This window comes from Macaca thibetana, chromosome 16, assembly GCF_024542745.1.
Source record: "Macaca thibetana thibetana isolate TM-01 chromosome 16, ASM2454274v1, whole genome shotgun sequence".
NCBI lineage: Eukaryota > Metazoa > Chordata > Mammalia > Primates > Cercopithecidae > Macaca > Macaca thibetana.
Window position 1 is genome coordinate 76,121,113 of NC_065593.1, and position 20,328 is coordinate 76,141,440.

Here is a 20,328-nt window from a genome sequence, read left to right on the forward strand (position 1 = left end):
CCCCCGCCATGCAGCGGGTGTGCAGGCCTCTCCCTCCCTCAGAATATCCTCACCCACCCCTCCCCACTGGAAATAGGCCCTTGAGAACACTGCTGGCAGGGAGGCGGCTGTTCTCCCTCCTAAGGGAAAAGTCTGCAGCCCAGTGCTGCAGGGCGGTGGGGTGAGGGGGAAGCCAAAGTGCCCCCATGACTCCTCAGCAGGAGTCTCTCCTGGCTTTGGAAGGGGCTGAAGGCCCAGGGCTCTCACCAGGGAACTCAGTCCTGCTCAGCCGGTCTGGACTCCTTCTCCAAGTCCAAATCCACAGACCAAACAAAGGACATGGCTCAATACACAGGGATTCTGCCTGTTAGCACGCTAAGGAAGCTGTTTCTTACCTTAAATTATCCATTAATTTCCTCCAACTGAAAGATACTCTAAAAATTGGTCCCTCTGAGGGGGTGGGCCTTGCTGTGTCAGGCCGTTGTGCCTTCCCGTGGAAGGTGTGCCATGTGCCACGGTATGCCATGTGCAGTGGACACGCCTGTGCGTCTCGCCTGGCGCTGGAGACTCTGCTCAATGTGTACTCAGCGAGTACTGGATCCCCAGGGCCTACCTTGCCCACTGCCCGTGGGAAGCCCACAGTTTACACAAAGTGCATTCAAGTAAGCAGGTCTCCCTGCCCCCCGGCCTCCCAGAACCTTGATGCCTGGAGGGCAGGTGGGGGAGGGCGTTCCTGAACCGAGGCCGGTTTCCCTCTGCGGGGAGGAAACCCCATTTCCCTCCTAACCCTAGGCGCTTGCTACATCTGGCCCGGCATCAGACAGGAAAGAACCCTTTGTTCCCAGCTTGTAGGAAGTCTGAGCTGGACCCCTTATCTACCCACAGCGCTTCCTGGACCGGGGGCCTGGACCCGGCTCCTAAGGGGCTGGCTCCCGTTCTTGGTCTTGGCCTCGGCGCCCTCCTTTCTCCGCGCTTTGGGCAGGGGAAGCTGCGGACGGCAAGGTCTCGGCTTTCGTGAGAGCCTGGTGGAACCGGTGTTCCCCGCAGGCTACTCTGCGGGGGCGGGGGTTAGTCCCGGCCTTCCCGGCAGTGTCGTCTCCCCGGTGGGGGCTGGGGACGTGCCCCCAGAGCTCCCGGAGCAGCGGCGTGGCCAAGGCCTGAACCCGGTCTGACATCTAGTGGCCTCCTGGGCCCGGGCGGGGCGAGAGCAGGGCAGGGAAGAAGGTGGACGGCAGAAGGGGAGGCGTGGAGCGAGAAAATCAGGAAGCTTGGGGCCAAGCCGGGGAAGGGCGGCGGGTCTCGCCCCTGGTACCTGCCCTTCTCAGGGCCCGTCCCACCCCCAGGCCTGGCTGACCCCAGGTCCTTACATGCGCAGTCGGGGCTTGCCCGGGCCAACCCCGCGGCCCTCCATCCCCGCGGGCCGCAGACCCCACTCGCCCACGATCGTGGGGACCCCGGACGGGGGTCGCGAGGCCGGGCTCACGGTGACAGCGGTTCGCCTACGTGCGGGGCCGGAGCTGGCAGGGCCCAGTCCCGAGCGTGGCTGCAACCGCTGGGGCCTGGCACGTGGGGGGCAGCCCCGGGGGCCGCGTGCGCCACTTCCGGCCTGGGAGACCCCGCCCCGCTCGCCGCCTGGTTGCCATGGCGACGCCGTCACGCCACGGCCCGGGGAACCGGCCGAGCAACCCGGGCGCGGCACGGGGAGGCTCGCGGGACGCTCGGGTAGGCGAGGTAGGTGGCCGGGCCGGGGATGGGAGCGGAGCGCGCAGGGGTGCGGGGCGGGGGTGGCCCAGGTGAGCCCCGACTGCGCAGGGAGGGACCACGCCGGGCTCCCGAGTCGCAGCCGGCCTCGCACCTGCCCCCTGCGGCCGCACACCGGACTGCGGCGCCGACCCGCACCCTGGGTCCGAGGGCTGCGGGGCTCGCCTGCCCTCTCGGAACCGCAGTCTCTCCCGGTCCAGGAGGCTCCCGCCCTGGCCTGCCCGGGTGCCGGGTCTCTGCTGAAGTTAGAACCGAGACCCCCGCTTTCCAGTGACCCCGAGTTTGGATCTCTGCTCCTGCGCCGCGTTCTAGAGCAAGGTAGGGTGCAAGTGGACCAACCAGCCTTTGCCACGGCTGCCCTCTTGAAACCGGAGCCACTGTCTCTTGTCCGGAGTAGGGCCCGGGCTGCAACGTGGAGCCGCAGGTCCCCGCCTGTGTCTCCCGACGCCCCCAGCTTCTGAGCGCGAGGGTGGGAGTTTCCCGAGTGGGAAAGCCCCACTCCTTCAGTGGCCTTGGTGGGTCTGGCTGGTGCCAACTGCGCTGAGGGCGGAGCTGCCGCCACCTTGACACCTGGGAGATGGCGGGGCCACCCTCCCTCCCTCCCTGCCCCGTCCCCGACTGTATCACGAAGTGAGGATCATCCGTGTGGATCTAGGGCCCCCTTCCCAGACTTCTCCTTTCTGGTGGCTCCTCTCCTTTCATTCATTCCACTTTGGCAGCCTTTGTGGATTTTCTGACTCCGTAAATGAAGTGACATCTAGGGCACCTAGATTCTACCCCTTTGTTTTAATAGCTAATGAAACAACAACAACAACAAAAAAAAAAAGAAAAAAAAAGAAACTTTGCCACCTCCTCTAGTTGCCTGGATTTCTCCTGTGAAATTTGGTGGTGGCAGGAAAATACGAGGCGGCGGCAGCCCCACCCCTTGCACGAGGAGCCCCCTAGAGCTGGAGGTGGAACCACACTGCTTGTACCACTCCCCCCCCTCCCCTCCCCTCCCCTCCCCTCCCCTCCCCTCCCCCCCTCCCCTCCCCTCCCCTCCCCTCCCCTCCCCTCCCCTCCCCTCCCCTCCCCCGTGTTGGCCAGGTTGGTCTCAAACTCCTAACCTCAAGTGATCTGCCCGCCTTGGCCTCCCAAAGTGCTAGGATTACAGACGTGAGCCACCACGCCCAGCCTTGTCCTACCACTTTTCTGCCCTCACCACCTTCCCTTGGCAGGCAGAGCTTGGGCTCCTGCTAATACCGGGTGGTTCAGTGACATTAGATGGCATTGGTGGAAGGGAATGAGAAATGAACCCCCTCTAAAAGCATAACTTCACTGGGAAAAAGCACTCTACTGCCTGAGCAATTCATAAATGAATTTTGGGAATATAAAATGTCACAGATTAAAAGCAGACCATCCTGTGTTCTTCCCAGCTCCAGGAGCTTCTGCTTGGTGTGGGGGGGTAATGGTGGACAGAAAGGGAGTGTGGATTTATTAGAGATGGCTGCCATCTGGCTCTCTGTGGCCCCAAACCTCGTGTCGGCAGTACCACTCTTCCTAAGGTGCTCTTAGGATCAGATTTCGTTTTTGTAAGATTGCTCTTTGATGGAATGCCCTCTGTGTGGCAGGCACTGTGCTGGGCACTGGCACACGTTTATCCGCTTACTCTTTCTGTGTTCAATAAGGTAGATCCAGATATCCTTCCACTTTATAGATTAGGAAGCAGGCTGGGAGAAGAGACTTGGCTTGTCCACGAGCTGATGGTTATAAATAGCCTGTTTTGAAATCACATCTCTCTAACCTGGGCTGCACTGGGCCTTTCATGGGCCCCTTGTTCCATAAAAAAAATAATAACAATTGGCCAGGTGCGGTGGCTCACGCCTGTAATCCCAGGACTTTGGGAGGCTGAGGTGGGCGGATAAGGAGGTCAGGAGTTCCAGACTAGCCTGGCCAACATGGTGAAAGTGCGTCTCTACTAAAGATACAAAAAATTGGCTGGGCGTGGTGGCGCACGCCTGTAATCTCAGACTCGGGGAGTCTGAGGCAGGAGAATCGCTTGAACCCGGAAGGCGGAGGGTGCAGTGACCCGAGATCTTGCCATTGTACTCCAGCCTGGGTAATAGGGTGCGACTCTGTCTCAAAAAAAAAAAAAAAAAATTGGCCGAGCGCAGTGGCTCACGCCTGTAATCCCAGCACTTGGGGAGCCCGAGGTGGGTGGATCATGAGGCCAGGAGATCGAGACCATCCTGGCTAACACGGTGAAACCCCTCTACTAAAAAAAAAAAAAAAAAAAAAAAAAAAATTAGTCTGGCATGGTAGTGGGCGTCTGTAGTCCCAGCTACTCGGGAGGCTGAGGCAGGAGAATGGCATGAACCTGGGAGGCGGAATTTGCAGTGAGCTGAGATTGTGCTACTACACTCCAGCCTGGGGGATAGAGCGAGACTCCGTCTCAAAAAAAAAAAGGAAAATAATAATAAAATTATATTTTACAACTGCATTGGTATAAAGACAAGTATACTGGATTAAAATTAATTTTTAAACAAAACATTTTAGGGCTGGCTCATGTCTGTCTGTAATCCCAGAGCTTTGGGAAGCTGAAGCAGGAGGACTGCTTGAGACCAGGAGTTTGAGACTAGCCCGCGCAACATAGTGAGACCCTATCTCTCCAAAAAAAAAAAAAAGAAAAAACTAACTGGGCATTTTAGCATAGCTGTAGTTCCAGCTACTTGAGAAGCTGAGGTGGGAGGATTCCTTGAGCCCAGGAGTTCGAGGCTGCCATGAGCTATGATCATGCCACTATTCCAGTCTGGGTGACAGAGTTAGACACTGTTTAAAAAAAAAAAAAAAAATTAAAGTAAGTTTTTAAAAATTGCAACATTTTCCTCAACCCTGAATGTTCAGTTTTTTTCTTCTGATTTTCATGGAAATGGAAACATTTTTGTTTGTAAGCATTCGGAGCCCTCTGTTTTGTGGGAGAAAGGAGCTCAGTGTTTGACTTCAGGCTCTGCTGCTTCCTGGGTACCTAGTTCCTTGGTCCAAGCAGCCTGGATGCTCCGGGTCCCTGGGCTGCCTGGGCCAGGACAGCCACCCCAGGAGAAATGGAAATGCAGCCCCTACGGCTTGTTGGCCCGCCTGTAATGCCTTCTCTCTCACACTTTGCTCAGGGCCTGGTGTCTTTGCATGCACCAGGGCTTAGTGCCATGCTGGTGCCGGCGTGGGGAGGATGCAGGAGGACTGGCATGGGACGGGAAGCACCGCCTGGGAAGCACCACCTACTGAGGTGCTGAGAAAGTACCCTAATAACTCACACCACACTTTGCTTTCTCCTTCATCACATGATAGGATGTTCTAGGGCAATTGAGCTGTTTTCCCCTTCACCCATCAAGAAGAGATATCGGCCGTTCCCCAGTCACAATCTTTCCTAACTCAATTCAGACCCTGCTGTTGATAAGGAGGGCTGTGGCCAGCCCGGGCTACCCACTTCCCAGACTCCCCTGCTCCGCCTTCCGCCCCCGAGGCTGTGCACCATGTGCAGTGTCTGGTCCCCAATAATGAGATTAGTCCTGGTCGCCTTTTAATAAAAAACAGTGGGTGTGGGGAGGGAGAGTGATGCTTGGCTCAGTGAAGCTTTGTGGGCCATGCTGTCCTTAATGTGCTTATTCCATTAAGTGGAGTCTGGCTGCAGGTGGGGTGAGTGGGTGGGGACAAGGGTGACTCTCACAGCTCTAAGCTCCAGAAACTGCCAGAGATCTATCACTCTCATCCTGAGCTCTCACAGAGGAAGGCAAGTGACTGTGTGAGGGGCTACATGAGCCCCCTCTGGTTGCAGGGTTCTGGTCTGCAGGGCAGCGGAGCCCTTGGGGGTGGAGAGTGGCAACTTCCAGGCCTTGAAGCTGCTGCCCACAGTTCTGCTCTGAGAACACAGAGGGCCCAAGAACAGCCAGTGTCCCAGGGCTGCCCAGTGAGGAGGGAAGGGTGAGAGAGTATTCTTGCTGTCAAGACTGGGAAATGAGAGCCACGATTCAAAGGCTTGCTTCCTAGGGAGTAAATCTCACCCGATGTCCAGGTGTGCAAATGCAGCAGACACATTTGTGGGTGGGTCAGATTCTGTCCAGAGATATCAGAATGTCTATTCCTGTACACCCCCACCTCTGGCATGGGACACAGCCCTTCCCTGCACACAAATGGGTTGTCAATTACGTCCAATGAATGGCCTCCTGAGAGCCCTGTTAGGGAAGGGATTATCTGCTCATCTCCTGTAAAGCACAGAGCCACACTCAGAACCTATGGACCGCGATCGCCTGCAGGCCAGCCACGGGCTTTCCCGTCATCCTCACACTTAGACTTTGAAGCCTCGCCTTTGAATCGGAAGCAGGCCTCTGTCATTCCAGAGGCCCCTGTTCATCTCTGGCTTCCTTCCAGATGACCAGGGGCCCCGGGTCCCTGGGCTGCCTGGGCCAGGACAGCCGCCTTAGGAGCAAATGGAAATGCAGCTTCCGTGGCTTGTTTGCCTTCCTGTAACCCCTTCCCTCTCACCTTCGGTCAGGGCCTGCTGTCTTGCACGCACCAGTGCTTAGTGCCATGGTGAAACCGAGGCGGGGAGGACGCAGGAGGACTGGCACAGGAGGGGGGGCACCGCCCCGGGAGCTTCCCCTGCGTCAAAGCAGCTTCCTCAGTGAGCTCCAACACAGATCCTTGCTGACTTCAGTCTGGAAAGCCTGACAGTGCCACCCTAGTTCCTGGGCCTTGGAAAGGCCAAAGCCACGAGCAGGCAGCCACTGTTTCACAGGAGAGCTAGAGACGCTGTTGCCCACAGACATCAAAGCAGGGGTGCCGTCTTCCGTGTGCACATTGGTACGGGTCTTGGAGGCCCAGATTAGCTCCTGGCTTGAACTTATATCACCCTTACCTGAAAATCTGCGTCTGCACCGCTCATGTGCACGCCCCTTGAGGGCAGGGACCAGGCCCCCTCTGTGTGGCCCCAGCACTTGGCCGAGTGCAGGCGCGTGTGGGTCGAGTTGAGCTGCTATTTGCCGATGGGAATTTGGGGGCATGTCGCTTGTCCTCGTTGAGCCTCCATTTCCTGGCCTGTCAAACTGGGGCAATGCTCCTGTTATCCACACAGTGTCATTTAAGGGTGACATGAGAGATGGCATGAAGTACCCAGCATAGGGCAGGTGCTTACAGGCTGTGGGGTCCCCACCCTACTGACACACCAAGCACACGTCTGCCCTGCCATGATGGGGAGCAAACAACTTTAGGGTTCCAACTCCCCGGGAGGCCAGGCCGGGCATTTCACCGTAGGATGTTGAAGCCGCAGGCAGTCGTCACTGCGAGAAGAGAGCCTGGCTCTGAGGTCCGCTGTCTCCTGGGCAGCCTGGTGGGAAGGAAGGAGTTGGCAGCGGCCCCTCACTCTGCCGGCCTCTCCTGCCCTTTGTACTCCACGAGGCGCGAGGAAGTTGCCAGGTCTCCCAGCAGAGGGAGGGGTGATGTCCCCTCTCTTCTTCCTAATTTGTTGCTAATCAGATTCTGCTTGCAGCCGGGCTCTCTGGGGATGAATCTAATAAAGGAGGCGGCGACCTGGAGAGGACAGACGACAAGTGACCGGGGGGGACAGCACTTCTTTTAGTACATTTTCCTGTTAGACTCAGAGTATTAGAGACCCAAGGATTCCCAAGGAGGATCGAGAGCGTCCCTGCCTTTGAGGAGCAGACAGGACACTGCCAGGGTAAGGAGGCTCCGGGAGAGCCTGGGGACAAAGTGGTCTGCCCACCGTGGTGTCTGGGGAGTGGAGGCAGGGGTGTGGGGTCCGCAGCAGCAAGCCAGGCTAGACCGTGTCCTTGGATTCTGTGAGCCCAGGCGTCTCCCCTAGAGGGCCTAGTAGGAACAGTGGGGGCTGCAGATGGAAACGGGCAGGATCATGCCAGGCAGCTGGCATTTCACTGGCACTCGGGGCCTCTTGCGCAGGGGACAGCATGACCTTGGGAGCTGGCTTTGTCCCTGGTGCATCTGTCACATTGAAGAGAGAGAAGCTGCAGGCCCTGACTTGGGTGTGGCAGTGAGGATGCTCAGGAGAGAAGTGAGGGGAGGGGCCCCAGCATGCGGCGACCTGGGCAGCCTTCTGTGGAGGAGCTGAGGTGTCACCTGGGCCTGGAAGAAGGGCAGCCCCACTAGCTAGTGGGGAGGGCATGAGATAATTTGGTGACGACGGGAGAGGAGGTGACTTGGAATGAGCTGAGTTTGAACATCTGTGGGATCCAGGTAGAGATGAATAGTGAATGTCAGAAATGGGGCGTGAATTTGGGGTGGTGGGGACAGAACTGACACCCCTGTAGGTGACAGATAAAGACAGAGGCAGGAGCTCCAAAAATAGGATTTATTGTTGGCTGGGGCTTCTGGAATCCTGTATTCCCGTCCACCCTGGGAATGTGGACTGGGGCTGTGTTTCTGGGAGATGATGTGACGGAATGTGTCAGAAATCTAAAACAGAACCTAGCCCTTGTTTCAGGATTCCCTGCAGAGAAGTTTGCAAACATGGCCACATCCTGTTGTTTATTTGGTGGAAAACTGAAAGCTAGCTAAATGCTGAGCAATGGGAACTAGTTGGCTAAAAAATGGCCGTGCAATGCAAGAGTGTGAGGTTACGAAAATGATGATGTGGGCGCATATCCATTGACACAAACATCCATGTGTGCTACGCCCTCAGTTAAAAAGCAGGTGAGAACATGGCACGATCCTGCTTCTATAAAAGGATTCATATGTGTTTTTTAGGAAGAAGTTGTGTGAGGATATAGATCAAGTGCTGATGGCCTGTCATTTTACCTTTTTTGCTGATCCATATTCTGTGGTGTGTGTGGATTATTAACACACACACATCCTTTTTTTAATCAGAAAAAAAAATTTTTTTGAGACAGAGTCTCATTATATCACCCAGGCTGGAATACAGTGGCGCAATCTTGGCCCACTGCAAACTCTGCCTCCCTGGCTCAAGGGATTCTAGTGCCTCAGCCTCCCGAGTAGCTGGGATTACAGGTGTGAGCCACCATGCCCGGCTAATTTTTGTAGTTTTAGTAGAGATGGGGTTTCACCATGTTGTGGCTGGTCTTGAACTCCTGGCCTCAGGTGATCCACTTGCCTTGGCCTCCCCAGGTGCTGATTATAGGTGTGAGCCACCACGCCTGGCCCACACACCCCCTCCCCGTTAATGGTGGAGTTGCCAACAGTTGTCTGATGTGGTGAGAGAACTGGAGAGCAGAGAAGGAGCCCATCCCTGGGAGGGACTGAAAACCAGCTCCTGGGCACTGCAGGGCAGAGCGTGTGCCGGGTACGAAGGGGGTCAGTGGTCCTGTGCTGGCCACTGTCCCCCTAGTTCTGATACAGTTGCTGCCAGGAGAGGCTGGACTGTGTCGAGGGGCCAGTGGGGAACTGTCCGGGGCGGGTGGGGGGCAGCAGCAGTGCTCTGGGGTCTGCTTGTGGTGGCCATGGTGGTGGCCATGGTGGTGGCAGTTGCAGTGGCAACTGTGGGCCATGGCGGCACTTTTCCGTGGCGCACAGGCCGCTGTCAGGTGAAGGGAGAGCAGGTGAGGCCATGCTTGTTCTCCTCCTGCCGCCTCTCCTCCCATCCCCAGCTGCTGGGTGCTCTCCTGCCTGGCACGAGGCTGTGCAGGCACTGGGCACTCCCTTGGGCTCCTAGCAGGGCCTTCTCATTCCTGTTTCCCTAGGAACCACCGGCTCTCCTTTCCTCCTGGAGGGTCACGTGGGGTGGAGCACCAGGGACAGCCCTGCTGCGCTCTACCCAGCCCCCTCATAGGCCTTGTTTCTGGGGGCCTTCAGTTTTGGAAACCTCACCTGAGCGCCCCTCTAGAGTGCGGATCCTCCCCGCCCCCTGCTTGGAGGGGAAGCGCCCTTTCCCTGTGTGTGGCACAGTCAGGGCACTTCTATTCTGCAGGCGCGATATGGGGGGGGGGGTTGGGGGAGCGGGGCTGGCTCTCCTGGGTGTGGGGTGGGGAAGCCTCCTCATCGCCAGCTTGGAGTTAAAAACCGGGCTAGGGGAGGGAGACTTCCCATTTCTCCCCAGATATATTTCATGATGCGTCTGGAGAAAAGGTGTGACCAGTCCCTTCCTTCCCTTCAAGGAGCGCGCTCGCCTGTGTAACTCACCTGTAAAGCCCACCCAGGGAAGGCCAGGGCCTCATGAAACAGAAAAGAAAGCCAGGCACTGGGCCCTTGCGCTCACTAGAACTTGGGGTGTCTTTCCTTGCCCCTTCACCGCATATGGAACTCCTGGTGTCGTGTCCCAGGTCACGCCTATCCCTGTGGGGAGGCTGGGCCCCCCCTCAGCCACTCCTGAGATTTGGGACCTCTGCCCGTGGATGATGGGTGGGAAGGAGCTTGGGGGTGGGAGAGCGAGGGCTGCTTCCAGCAAGAGCCTGGGGTGAGGGTGGCGGGGCACCATGGGGGTAGCTGCGCCGCATCTCAGGGCGGTGTAGTGCACATCTTGCAGGGGGACATGTGTATCTCAGGGGGGCTGCTCGCATCGGGGTGCCGTGTGCATCTCGGGGGGGCTGCATGCATCTAGGGGGACTTGCGCATCTCGGGGTGCTGTGCGCATCTAGCGGGGGTGGCTGTGCGCATCTAGCGGGGGTGGCTGTGCGCATCTGGAGGGGGCTGTGCGCAACCTGGGGGGGGGTGTTGCGCGCAGCTAGCTGGGGTGGCTGTGTGCATTTCGGGGGGGGCTGTGTGCATTTCAGGGGGGCTGTAGGTATCTGGGGGGACCGTGCTCATCTCCGGGGGCGGCTGTGCGCATCTCGTGGGGGGGGGGAGCTGTGCGCATCTTGGGGGTGTGCACATCTCGGGGGGCCTGTGCGCATCTTGGGGGCTGTGCACATCTGCGGGGGCTGTGTGCATCTCAAGGGCTCTGTGCACATCTCGTGGTGCTGTGTGCTGCTCCTCTGAGCTTTGCTCTTTCTTGCAGCGTTTGCCTCAGCATGGAGGGCGGGGCCGCGGCATCCACCCCCGCAGCGCTGCCTTACTACGTGGCCTTCTCCCAGCTGCTGGGCCTGACCTTGGTGGCCATGACTGGCGCTTGGCTCGGGTTGTACCGAGGCGGCATTGCCTGGGAGAGCGACCTGCAGTTCAACGCGCACCCCCTCTGCATGGTCATAGGCCTCGTCTTCCTGCAGGGAGATGGTGAGTCCCGTGGGCCGCTCCTCTCGGCCCGGGCTTGTGGGGTCCCTGAGAGGCAGTTTGCAGGGGTCTTGTCACCCCTGCGGTCTCTTCTGGTTGGACAAATCTAAGATTCTAGAAAAGACAGACAGAAGCTGGTTCAGAGCCTGGGGAGATGGAATCCAAACCCAGGCTCTGAGGTTGGTGGGTGGCAGCTCCTCTCCAGCCTGGCCCAGCATTTTCACCTCGTTTCCACGCACAGCATCCAAGGCAGGCGCTTCATGCTGCAGAGGGAAAGGAATGGGGCCCCGAACCAGGCCCTGCTGCAGGGGTGGTTTGAACTGAGGGAAAAAAAGTAAGCACATGTGAGAGTTTGTATGCGTGTGTGCGCATGCGCCTATGTGTTGTTGGTCTTGGACTTGGCAGAGCTAGAGGCCTCCCCCTGGGGCAGGAGCAAGGCAGTGCTTGGCCTCCACCTGCCTCCAGGCCAGGTATCCTGGAAGCTGAATCTGCATCTGGTTGACCGGCTTTTCCTAGAGGTGGTCCTGGTGACAGCCACCCCTGAGCAGCAGAAAGCTAAGAGGCATTCCTCACGTGACCTGGCCTTGCCCACCTCTTCTGGAAGTGGGAGATCAGGCTGGTATCACAAGGTTCTGCTTGGGAGCCAGAGTGGGATGATCTGCCCAGGCTTAGGTGGGGGCCTGTGTGAGGAGCCACGTGGCTAACAGGTCAACTCAGGCTGCTTGTTGCCTCAGTGTGACCAACAGTGGACCTCAAACACAGCCTGGAATTTGCAGGACACCTGACAAGAAGATGGGTGGGGTGGGGTGGGGTGTCTGCTGGGCCGGGCAGCTCCTTTAGGTGGGGACGAGGGCAGAGGCGCCGCCTTCACTGCCTCTCCTGGTGGTGGGGACTGTGGTACAGTCTCCCGCCCTGCCCTCTTTGAGTGTGCACAGTTGGGGGAGGTTGGAGGGTGGGGGAGGAGTGTTAAGGTGCACACAGCCTTAGGTGCCCTCAGAGAAGGCCAGGGGCTGCCCAGGGTCCCCAGGGAACCTGGCTTTCTCCTCCAGTTCCTGCAGCTAGGCTCCTGCTGCAAGCTGTCAGCTCACATCACCTCGCCACCAAGGTGCCTCCTTGCTGCGGGGGCAGGAGGCCTCACTGCAGGCGGATGCACTCACGTTCCCTCTCTCACCTCTCACAGCCCTACTGGTTTACCGTGTCTTCAGAAATGAAGCCAAACGCACCACCAAGGTCCTGCATGGGCTGCTGCACGTCTTTGCGCTCGTCATCGCCCTGGTTGGTGAGTTCCTGGGCGCAGCCTTCCCCGCCCCCTGCCTGTCTCTTCAGGTATGGCAAACAGCCGCTTTACCTGCTCTGTTCCCTCCCCAGAGCCGTGATGGGCCCGCCCCCATCCCAAACATCCCCTGCAGGGCCACTGGGTGCTGGCAGCCATTGAACTGGTACTAAAGCCCAGAAGTCCCTGCTAGCTGGTTCCTTGGGTCGTCTTATCCCTTCCTTTTCCACGTCTAACCCTGTCCTCATATGACCTATCTCTGGCCCAGGCTTGGTCGCGGTGTTCGACTACCACAGGAAGAAGGGCTACGCGGACCTGTACAGCCTGCACAGCTGGTGCGGGATCCTTGTCTTTGGCCTGTACTTTGTGCAGGTGAGCCCTTCCAGCGCCCAGGGCCTGTGGCCACCTACCAGGGAGGTGGGAGGGGCAGGGGAGCTGGGCTGAAACGTGCCTCATGGAAGGGCCTGTTTTCTGGGGTGTGTGCAGGTGAGAGAGCTGTCTTCCCAGGCCTGTGTGGGTGCAAAGCTAGGATTGGCGGCCAAGGGTGCCCAGCTCCCAGGCGCCCCATGGCTGACTCAGCGTGTTTGGCCACAAGCCCAGCTTTCCGAATCTGCGAGTGTGCCAAGGCCTCAAGTGCTGGGGGACGGGTCCCTTGTCCCTAAGCACTTAGTACTCCTCCCACCACCGTGCTGAGGAGGGAGGAAACCAGGCAGGGCTGAGGGGCTCGCAGTCGCCATGTGAGCGCATGGGCGTGGGCCTGGGCTGACCTCGGCTGCTGGGGTTGCCGGCCGCCCTGTCCCAGAACCACCTTCTTTCCTCCTAGTGGCTGGTGGGCTTCAGCTTATTCCTGTTCCCCGGAGCTCCGTTCTCCCTGCGGAGCCGCTACCGGCCACAGCACATCTTCTTTGGTGCCACCATCTTTCTGCTTTCCGTGGGCACTGCCCTGCTGGGCCTGAAGGAGGCACTGCTGTTCAACCTCGGGTGAGTGTCCTGGGTGGGAGGGGGCAGGCCTGGGCCACCCCTGCACAGACCTCACCCTGCCCTCGGCTTCCCCAGCTGTGGCTTCCTGAGCCATCTCTTGTGGCCTCACAACGGGTGGCTGTAGTTATGCTTGCTAAGAATTGGGTGCATGGGGCTTGGCTTTGGTTAGCTTTCTTGATTTTTTCCTTTCCAAGAAACTTCTGGGCTATGGGCACCCTATTTATTCCCATCACGTAGCAGGATCTGCAGGAGAACTGCTTAGAACTAGAGTATTGATACAGATTTTTACATTAGAGATTGCTGGTTTTACATTAGAGATTGCTGGAGATTGCTGTTGGGGGTGGGGGGTGGTCGTTCTCTTTGGGTAGGGTAGGGAGGCAGGGGCTGGTGCTGGAATCCCTATGACATCTTTAAGGCCCAGGATACGGGCATTTGGCCTGTGACCTCTTGGGCAGCTTCTCCCTTCCTCTCACCCCTGCAGGGACAAGTACAGTGCGTTTGAGCCCGAGGGCGTCCTGGCCAATGTGCTGGGCCTGCTGCTGGCCTGCTTCGGTGGGGCGGTGCTCTATATCTTGACTCGGGCTGACTGGAAGCGGCCTTCCCAGGCCGAAGAGCAGGCCCTCTCCATGGACTTCAAGACGCTGACGGAGGGAGACAGCCCCGGCTCCCAGTGATGCACTGGGCCGGCCCTGGGGGTTCACGGGGTGTCTTCTTGCCCACTCCTGCTAAGGCATCTTCAGGATTGCAGGCTCCAGAGAGTGGCTCTGGCAGCAGGCGGGTGGGTGGGCGCAGCTGCGTCTATTTGAGTGCTGCTTTCTGGGGTCAGGTCTCTGCCTCCTCTGCTTCTCCTTTCTCTGCTGCTATAGACCAGTTCATTGTGTGTAGCTCCCGTGTCTCTGTTGCCCCCTTCAGTGCAGAAGGCTTTGGGTGGGACTTCGGGTGGTCAGTCCTGGTCTCAGAGCACAGGTCTTTAAAGAAGCGAGACAGGAGGACCCACCCTCCCGGCAGCAGATGCCTGGGGCAAGGCCAGGGGAAACTGGGGGGGCCTCAGGGACAGGCCTGGAAAGGCCACGATGGCTGCTGAATTCAAACAAAGAGTCCCTCCAGCCCAAATAACACGTGGCACGAATGGGCCCAGCCTTTGGCAGAGGAGCAAGTGATATGATGTGTAAAGTATGTTGGTGGTGAGAGCAAGGTTCCCCAGGAGAGGGGAGGGACTGGCCCCTGGGAAGCTCTGAGTGAGGCTGTGGCCCAGCTGTAGTCCTGACCTTCCTCTTCTTTAACCCTCTAGCCCTAGGACGGCTTTGGTGGAGAGGGGATAGAAGCCCATGACTTCAGACAGACTTTCTCCTGGCAGATGGAGGCAGGCCTTCTCCCGGGCTGCTCCAGACATGGGAGTTGGGAATAGGGGGCACCTTGCAGCGCCTTCCTGCTGGGGCTCCCTCCTTGCAGCACCCCCCTTGCAGCTCAGCTCTGGTTTCCTTTCCCAGGCTCACCCAGGCTCTGCTCAGGCTGGGAGGCAGAGAGCACAAACCGTAGAATTTTTTAAATGAAAAACCGCTGCTTCTGGCTGTGGCTGGGGCCCCTGGGGCTGCTGGAGCTGCTGCCTCTGTTCTGGAGGACGAGGCTTCTCCTTCTTCCCTGGTGCCCGTCTCTCCAGGAAGTCAGGACTGAGGCAGAACCAGGTCATCCCCTGTGGCGTCTGCACATCACTGTAGCCGTATAGAGTGTCATGTTAGCTGAGCCACCATTTGGCTTTGGCCCGGAAATAGTGTGAGTAAAACATTGATCAAGACCATCCTGACGAAGACAGTGAAACCCCATCTCTACTAAAAATGCAAAAAATTAGTTGGGCATGGTGACGGGCGCCTGTAGTCCCAGCTACTTGGGAGGCTGAGGCAGGAGAAGGGCGTGAACCCGGGAAGTGGAACTTGCAGTGAGCCGAGATCATACCATTGCACTCCAGCCTGGGCGACAGGCTCAAAAAAAAAAAAAAAAAAAAAAAAAAAAAAAAGAACATTGATCATGTGCTTCTTGGATCTGGTGACTTGGTGACTGTTCTCTCCCTGTTTTCCTTGTTTTTGGGGGTTTGAGGAGCATGACTTAGCTTGACACAGACACAGTGTACTTCAGTGAAGAACTTAATACAATTTCCAAACCTGATGACCTTAGAGAAAGGGGCCAGTGTTCTCTAATGCTCGCGTTTCCCTTAGTTGGCTTTTGCTGTGGCTCCTGCCTCAGGCAATGTCATTTCTGAGAGCAGGTGGTTGTAGTCCAGGCCCCTCCCCAGCAGGGGCTGCCCAGGCTCCTTCCAGCCCCTTTCCCCACCTCCTCTCAGCCTGCCTGGATGACAGTGTTCGCCTCCTGTTTAGACTGTACACTCTTCAGGGGCAGGGGCACCGTCAGTTCTTTCGTGAGCTGGCACGCACATGTATAGTGAAATGTTTACGTTCGGGAAGACTCCGCCTTAGACAAACTACCAAAGTACAATCGTGTCTCTCCCTAGCCAGAATGCTACAGAGAGAAATAGAACCTCAGATTAGCAACAAAAGTCTGTAAACTGGTCTGTTTGCCAAAGTGAACACTGGATGACTAAGGAACCGAAGAAGGCCCCCAGAAGCAGATTTGTGGTGGGTTATTTTATTTTGCCTGTGGCCAATCTTCTGTGAAATACAATGTGCTGTTGGTGCAACAGATGATTCAATAAATGTCTACAGCAGACCTCTCGCCTGTTATTTTCCTTTAATGTGGTAATAAAAGGAGCCAGAGCTTTTAGCAGCCAGAAACATGACGTTAGCTCTAGGCCTGAGAGAAACTGAGTATCTGCAGGCTGGGCACAGAAGGTAAAGTGATTAGTGATATTGATCATGGCCTAGGGTCTGAAAAGGCCCAGCGGTTGTCCAGTCTCCACCCAGCAGAGGCACTGTTTCTATGTAGTTAGATAAACCCTTGCTCTCAGCCTGAGAGGGTGGCCTGGAGGGCGGAGCTGCAAAAGCCTGGTAAGAGCCTTGGCAAGGAGAATCTCCCAGTGTTTAATGGACCCCTTTCCCTTTGAAACCAGTCTTTTTGATCCTTAAGAAGAGGAGCAAAGATTTTGGAACAAGCTGAGATTCCACTTTAGATCCACGTACGTGGCTCAGGCAGAAGGTGTGTTTTTGGCAAATTTGGGTGGGACTGCACTGTGCGCTTTGTGCCTTGCCACTTAAAGCAGTGGTCCCAACCTTTTTGGCAGCAGGAACAGGTTTTGTGGAGGACAATTTTTCCACAGACCAGGGCTGGGGGCAGGGGATAGTTTTGGGATAATTCAAGCACATTACATTTATTGTGCATTTTATGTTATTACATTGTAATATATAATGAAATAATTATAGGGAGCCCTGAGCTTGTTTTCCTGCAACTAGACAGTCTCATCTGGGGGTGATGGGAGACAGCGACAGATCAGGCATTCAATTCTCCTGAGGAGCAGGCAGCTGGATCCCTGGCATGCGCAGTTCACAATAGGGTTTGCACTCCTATGAGAATCTAATGCTGCAGCTGATTTGACAGGAGGTGGAGCTCAGGTGCTCATGCTTACCCGCCGCTGCTCACCTCCTACTGTGCAGCCAGGTTCTAACAGGCCATGGACCCATACCGCTCTGTGGCCCTGGGGCTGGGGACCCCTGACTTAAACCAATTTAAAAACTCACCAGAGCTCACTATTTAAAGGGAGCCAACAGCAAATCTTCTAGTAAGGTAACGGGAGTCCCTGCTTCCCCGCATTGGTCTCAACTTTGTCTTCTGCATTGTAGCTGGTCTCTAACGTGTAGGAGTTAGAGCGGAGAGGTCTTTCCTTAGGGCACCTGTAGAGTCCCTCCTGAATGAAGGCTTCCGTGTGGACCTTTATTTTTATTCTTATTTTTTGAGACGGAGTTTCGCTCTTGTTGCCCAGGCTGGAGTGTAATGGCACGATCTCAGCTCACCGCAACCTCCGCCTCCCGGGTTCAAGCGATTCTCCTGCCTCAGCCTCCCAAGTAGCTGGGATTACAGGCATGCGCCACCATGCCCAGCTAATTTTTGTATTTTTAGTAGAGACGGGGTTTCTCCATGTTGGTCAGGCTGGTCTCGAACTCCCAACCTCAGGTGATCCACCTGCCTCAGCCTCCCAAAGTGCTGGGATTATGGGTGTGAGCCACATGCCCAGCTGACTGTGGACCTTTATTTACTGAAAAGCATTCAAAGCACATGGCTTGATACGTGTCACAAGCTGGTTCCTCAGTCAGCATTTCTTTTTTTTTTTTTTTTTGCATCAGCCTCTGAATCTTATGGATCTCTGTGACTGTTGAAGTGATCCCAGGCACTGGGGGATGATGCCTCCCTCTCCAGAGAGCCACTTCACCTCTTCCTCTACGAATCTCCAGCTGGATAACAGCAGGGACCTCACTTTCTTACTGGGTTTGGGAACCTGAGAGGTCCCAAAGCGACTCCTTGACTGGCATAGAGTTATTTCTCCAAACAAGCACACGGCACTTCCCAAGCCATCCTCCCAGACCCAGCGCCTGCGCGCCGTGGGGCGTCATTCGGGTTGCTTGCTCTTTTCAGACCATCCCATCTGAGGAGGCGGCGTGGTGGAGGGAAGAACTGTCAGTGCGGCTCTGATTCAGACGCCTACCTTTGCCTCTGTGACCCTGAGCAACTTCAACTTGCAGGATCTGCTTCCGCATTTGTTTTGGAGACAGCAATGTCGTCTGTCAAGGTGTGAGGAATACATTAGGGAACGTATGTGAAGTCCCTATCACAGTGTCTGGGACACAGTGGACCTCCCAAGAGGATGGCCTGTTAGAATGGACTCTGAGCACCTTCTCTTCTAAGCGGGCCCTCTCTTTATCGCAGGGCCTTCCAGACATGATACCCGTTATCAATGCCCCGTCTTATTCCTGAGAATGGAATAACTCAGGTGCCAAGACTCCAAGCTCCTCCAGCTTGTTTTTAAAGCTGAGAGAGGGTGACTCCACTTCCCGCTGGTTTGTCTACCCGTTCCCAGACGACCGCAGGGGAGTTTGGGCGCCACGTGCGTGTGCGTACTGTGTCTGCCTGCAGTCATGAGGTCGACCCGTGAGCAGATGACCAGGGGAAGAAAGTCTGACCTGGTGCTGCGATCTACACAGACTTCTGCTGAGTTTGCTGTTTGCTTCTACTCTGAGTAGCTTTTCATTAAGGTTGAGGGTAAATTCTTTTTAAGAAGTATTAATAGTTTTTAAAAAGGAATCATTCCCTTTTACCTTTCCTTCTTTAAAAAGCTGGGGGTTTGGCCAGGTGTGGTGGCTCATGCCTGTAATCCCAGCACTTTGGGAGGCCAAGGCGGGAGGACAGCTTGAGGCCAGGAGTTCAAGACCAGCCTGGGCAACATAGCAAGACTCCATCTCTGCAAAACAAAACAAAAGTTAGCAGGGTGTGGTGGCATGCACTGTGGTCCCAGGTACTTGGGAGGCTGCGGTGGGAGGATCACTTGAGCTCAGGAGATCGAGGCTGCAGTGAGCTATGATCACAACACTGCACTCCAGCCTGTGTGACAGAGTGAGACTCCATCTAAAAGCAAAACAAAACAAAACAAAACATCTAGGTTTGGCGCAGTGGCTTATGCCTGTAATCCCAGCACTTTGGGAGGCTGAGGTGGGTGGATTACTTGAGATCAGGAGTTTGAGACCAGCCTTGGCAACGTGGCGAAACCCCATCTCTACTAAAAATACAAAAATTAGGCCGGGCGCAGTGGCTCACGCCTGTAATCCCTGCACTTTGGGAGGCCGAGGTGGGCAGATCACGAGGTCAGGAGATTGAGACCATCCTGGCTAACATGGTGAAACCCCGTCTCTACTAAAAATACAAAAAACTAGCCGGGTGAAGTGGCGGGCGCCTGTAGTCCCAGCTACTCGGGAGGGTGAGGCAGGAGAATGGTGTGAACCCGGGAGGTGGAGCTTGCAGTGAGCTGAGATCGCGCCACTGCACTCCAGCCCGGGCGACAGAGCGAGACTCCGTCTCAAAAAAAAAAAAAAAAAAAAAACAAAAAACACACAACAAAAATTAGCTGGGCATGGTGGCGGGTGCCTGTAATTCCAGCTACTAGGGAGGCTGAGGCAGGAAAATCGTTTGAACCTGGGAGGTGGAGGTTGCAGTGAGCCGAGATCACGCCATTGCACTCCAGCCTGGGTGACAGAGTGAGACTCTGTCTCAAAAAAAAAAAAAAGGAAAAAAAAAATATAAAATATAAATTAAAAATCTGGGGTTTTGCCAATGACTTATCTTTTATTTATTTTTATTTTTCTTTTCTGAGATGGAGTCTTGCTCTGTCACCCAGGCTGGAGTGCAGTGGCACGATCTCGGCTCACTGCAAGCTCCGCCTCCCGGGTTCACGCCATTCTCCCGCCTCAGCCTCCCGAGCAGCTGGGACTACAGGCGCCCGCCACCATGCCCGGCTAATTTTTTGTATTTTGTTTAGTAGAGACGGGATTTCACTGTGTTAGCCAGGATGGTCTCGATCTCCTGACCTGGTGATCCGCTTGCCTCGGCCTCCTGAAGTGCTAGGATTACCGGTGTGAGCCACCGTGCCTGGCCCTGATTTATCCATTTTTTAATGAAATAACGGGAGCAGCCCAGGAATGGTTTTGAGATTGAGCAGGTGGTTGCTGCCAGAGTCCCCTCTTCTCTTTGAAGGCAATTGTGGCGTCCAGGCTGGGCTGTGTGGCCTGGAGTTTGTCTGCTTCCCCAGGCTTTGGGAAATGCAGGTACGCACAGCAGGAATGTTTGTTTAGCACAAATCTGATGTCTAGAGGAAGTGGTCTCCCTCCCCGCTTGTCCCTGAAGTAAACACAGAGGTCGCAGTTAAACAGGAAAGGCTGCAGGCTCAGTGCTGCTCCCCGTGACCCCCGCTCCCTTTTAGAAAGTATTGAGTCTCCAGCCAGTTGCAGGAAACCTGCTACTTTTCCATTCACAATGCAGCTGCCTAGCTCTCTATGGTGAGGACTGGAGTTTGACCAGATTTCTGATGAAAAGACAAAGCCCCTGGAAGCAGTGGGCCTCCAGTTGTGACGAAGCCCTTGGGTATTCAGTGGGAACTGTGCCCTCCGCTCGCTACCCTCTCAGCATGCAGCCTCTAAATGCAGCCACTCAAGCTGGCAGCCCGCCTCAGCCTT

At 56.2% G+C, this 20,328-nt stretch overlaps 1 protein-coding gene across 2 annotated transcripts; it reads left to right on the plus strand.

Annotated features, from left to right (window-relative positions):
• The first annotated feature begins 785 nt into the window (after positions 1-785).
• Positions 786-15,883, plus strand: LOC126939558 (transmembrane ascorbate-dependent reductase CYB561). Of its 2 annotated transcripts, none has more exons than XM_050764978.1 (6): positions 786-1,145; positions 10,697-10,911; positions 12,089-12,187; positions 12,450-12,553; positions 13,005-13,162; positions 13,644-15,883. In XM_050764978.1, exons 2-6 carry the CDS (start codon positions 10,710-10,712, stop codon positions 13,834-13,836), a joined length of 756 nt encoding a protein of 251 aa, XP_050620935.1. In that variant the 5' UTR covers positions 786-1,145; positions 10,697-10,709; the 3' UTR covers positions 13,837-15,883. The 2 variants fall into 2 exon arrangements, with proteins under 2 accessions (XP_050620935.1, XP_050620936.1); XM_050764979.1 differs by lacking the exon at positions 786-1,145 and adding an exon at positions 1,632-1,701.
• Positions 15,884-20,328: the final 4,445 nt, after the last annotated feature.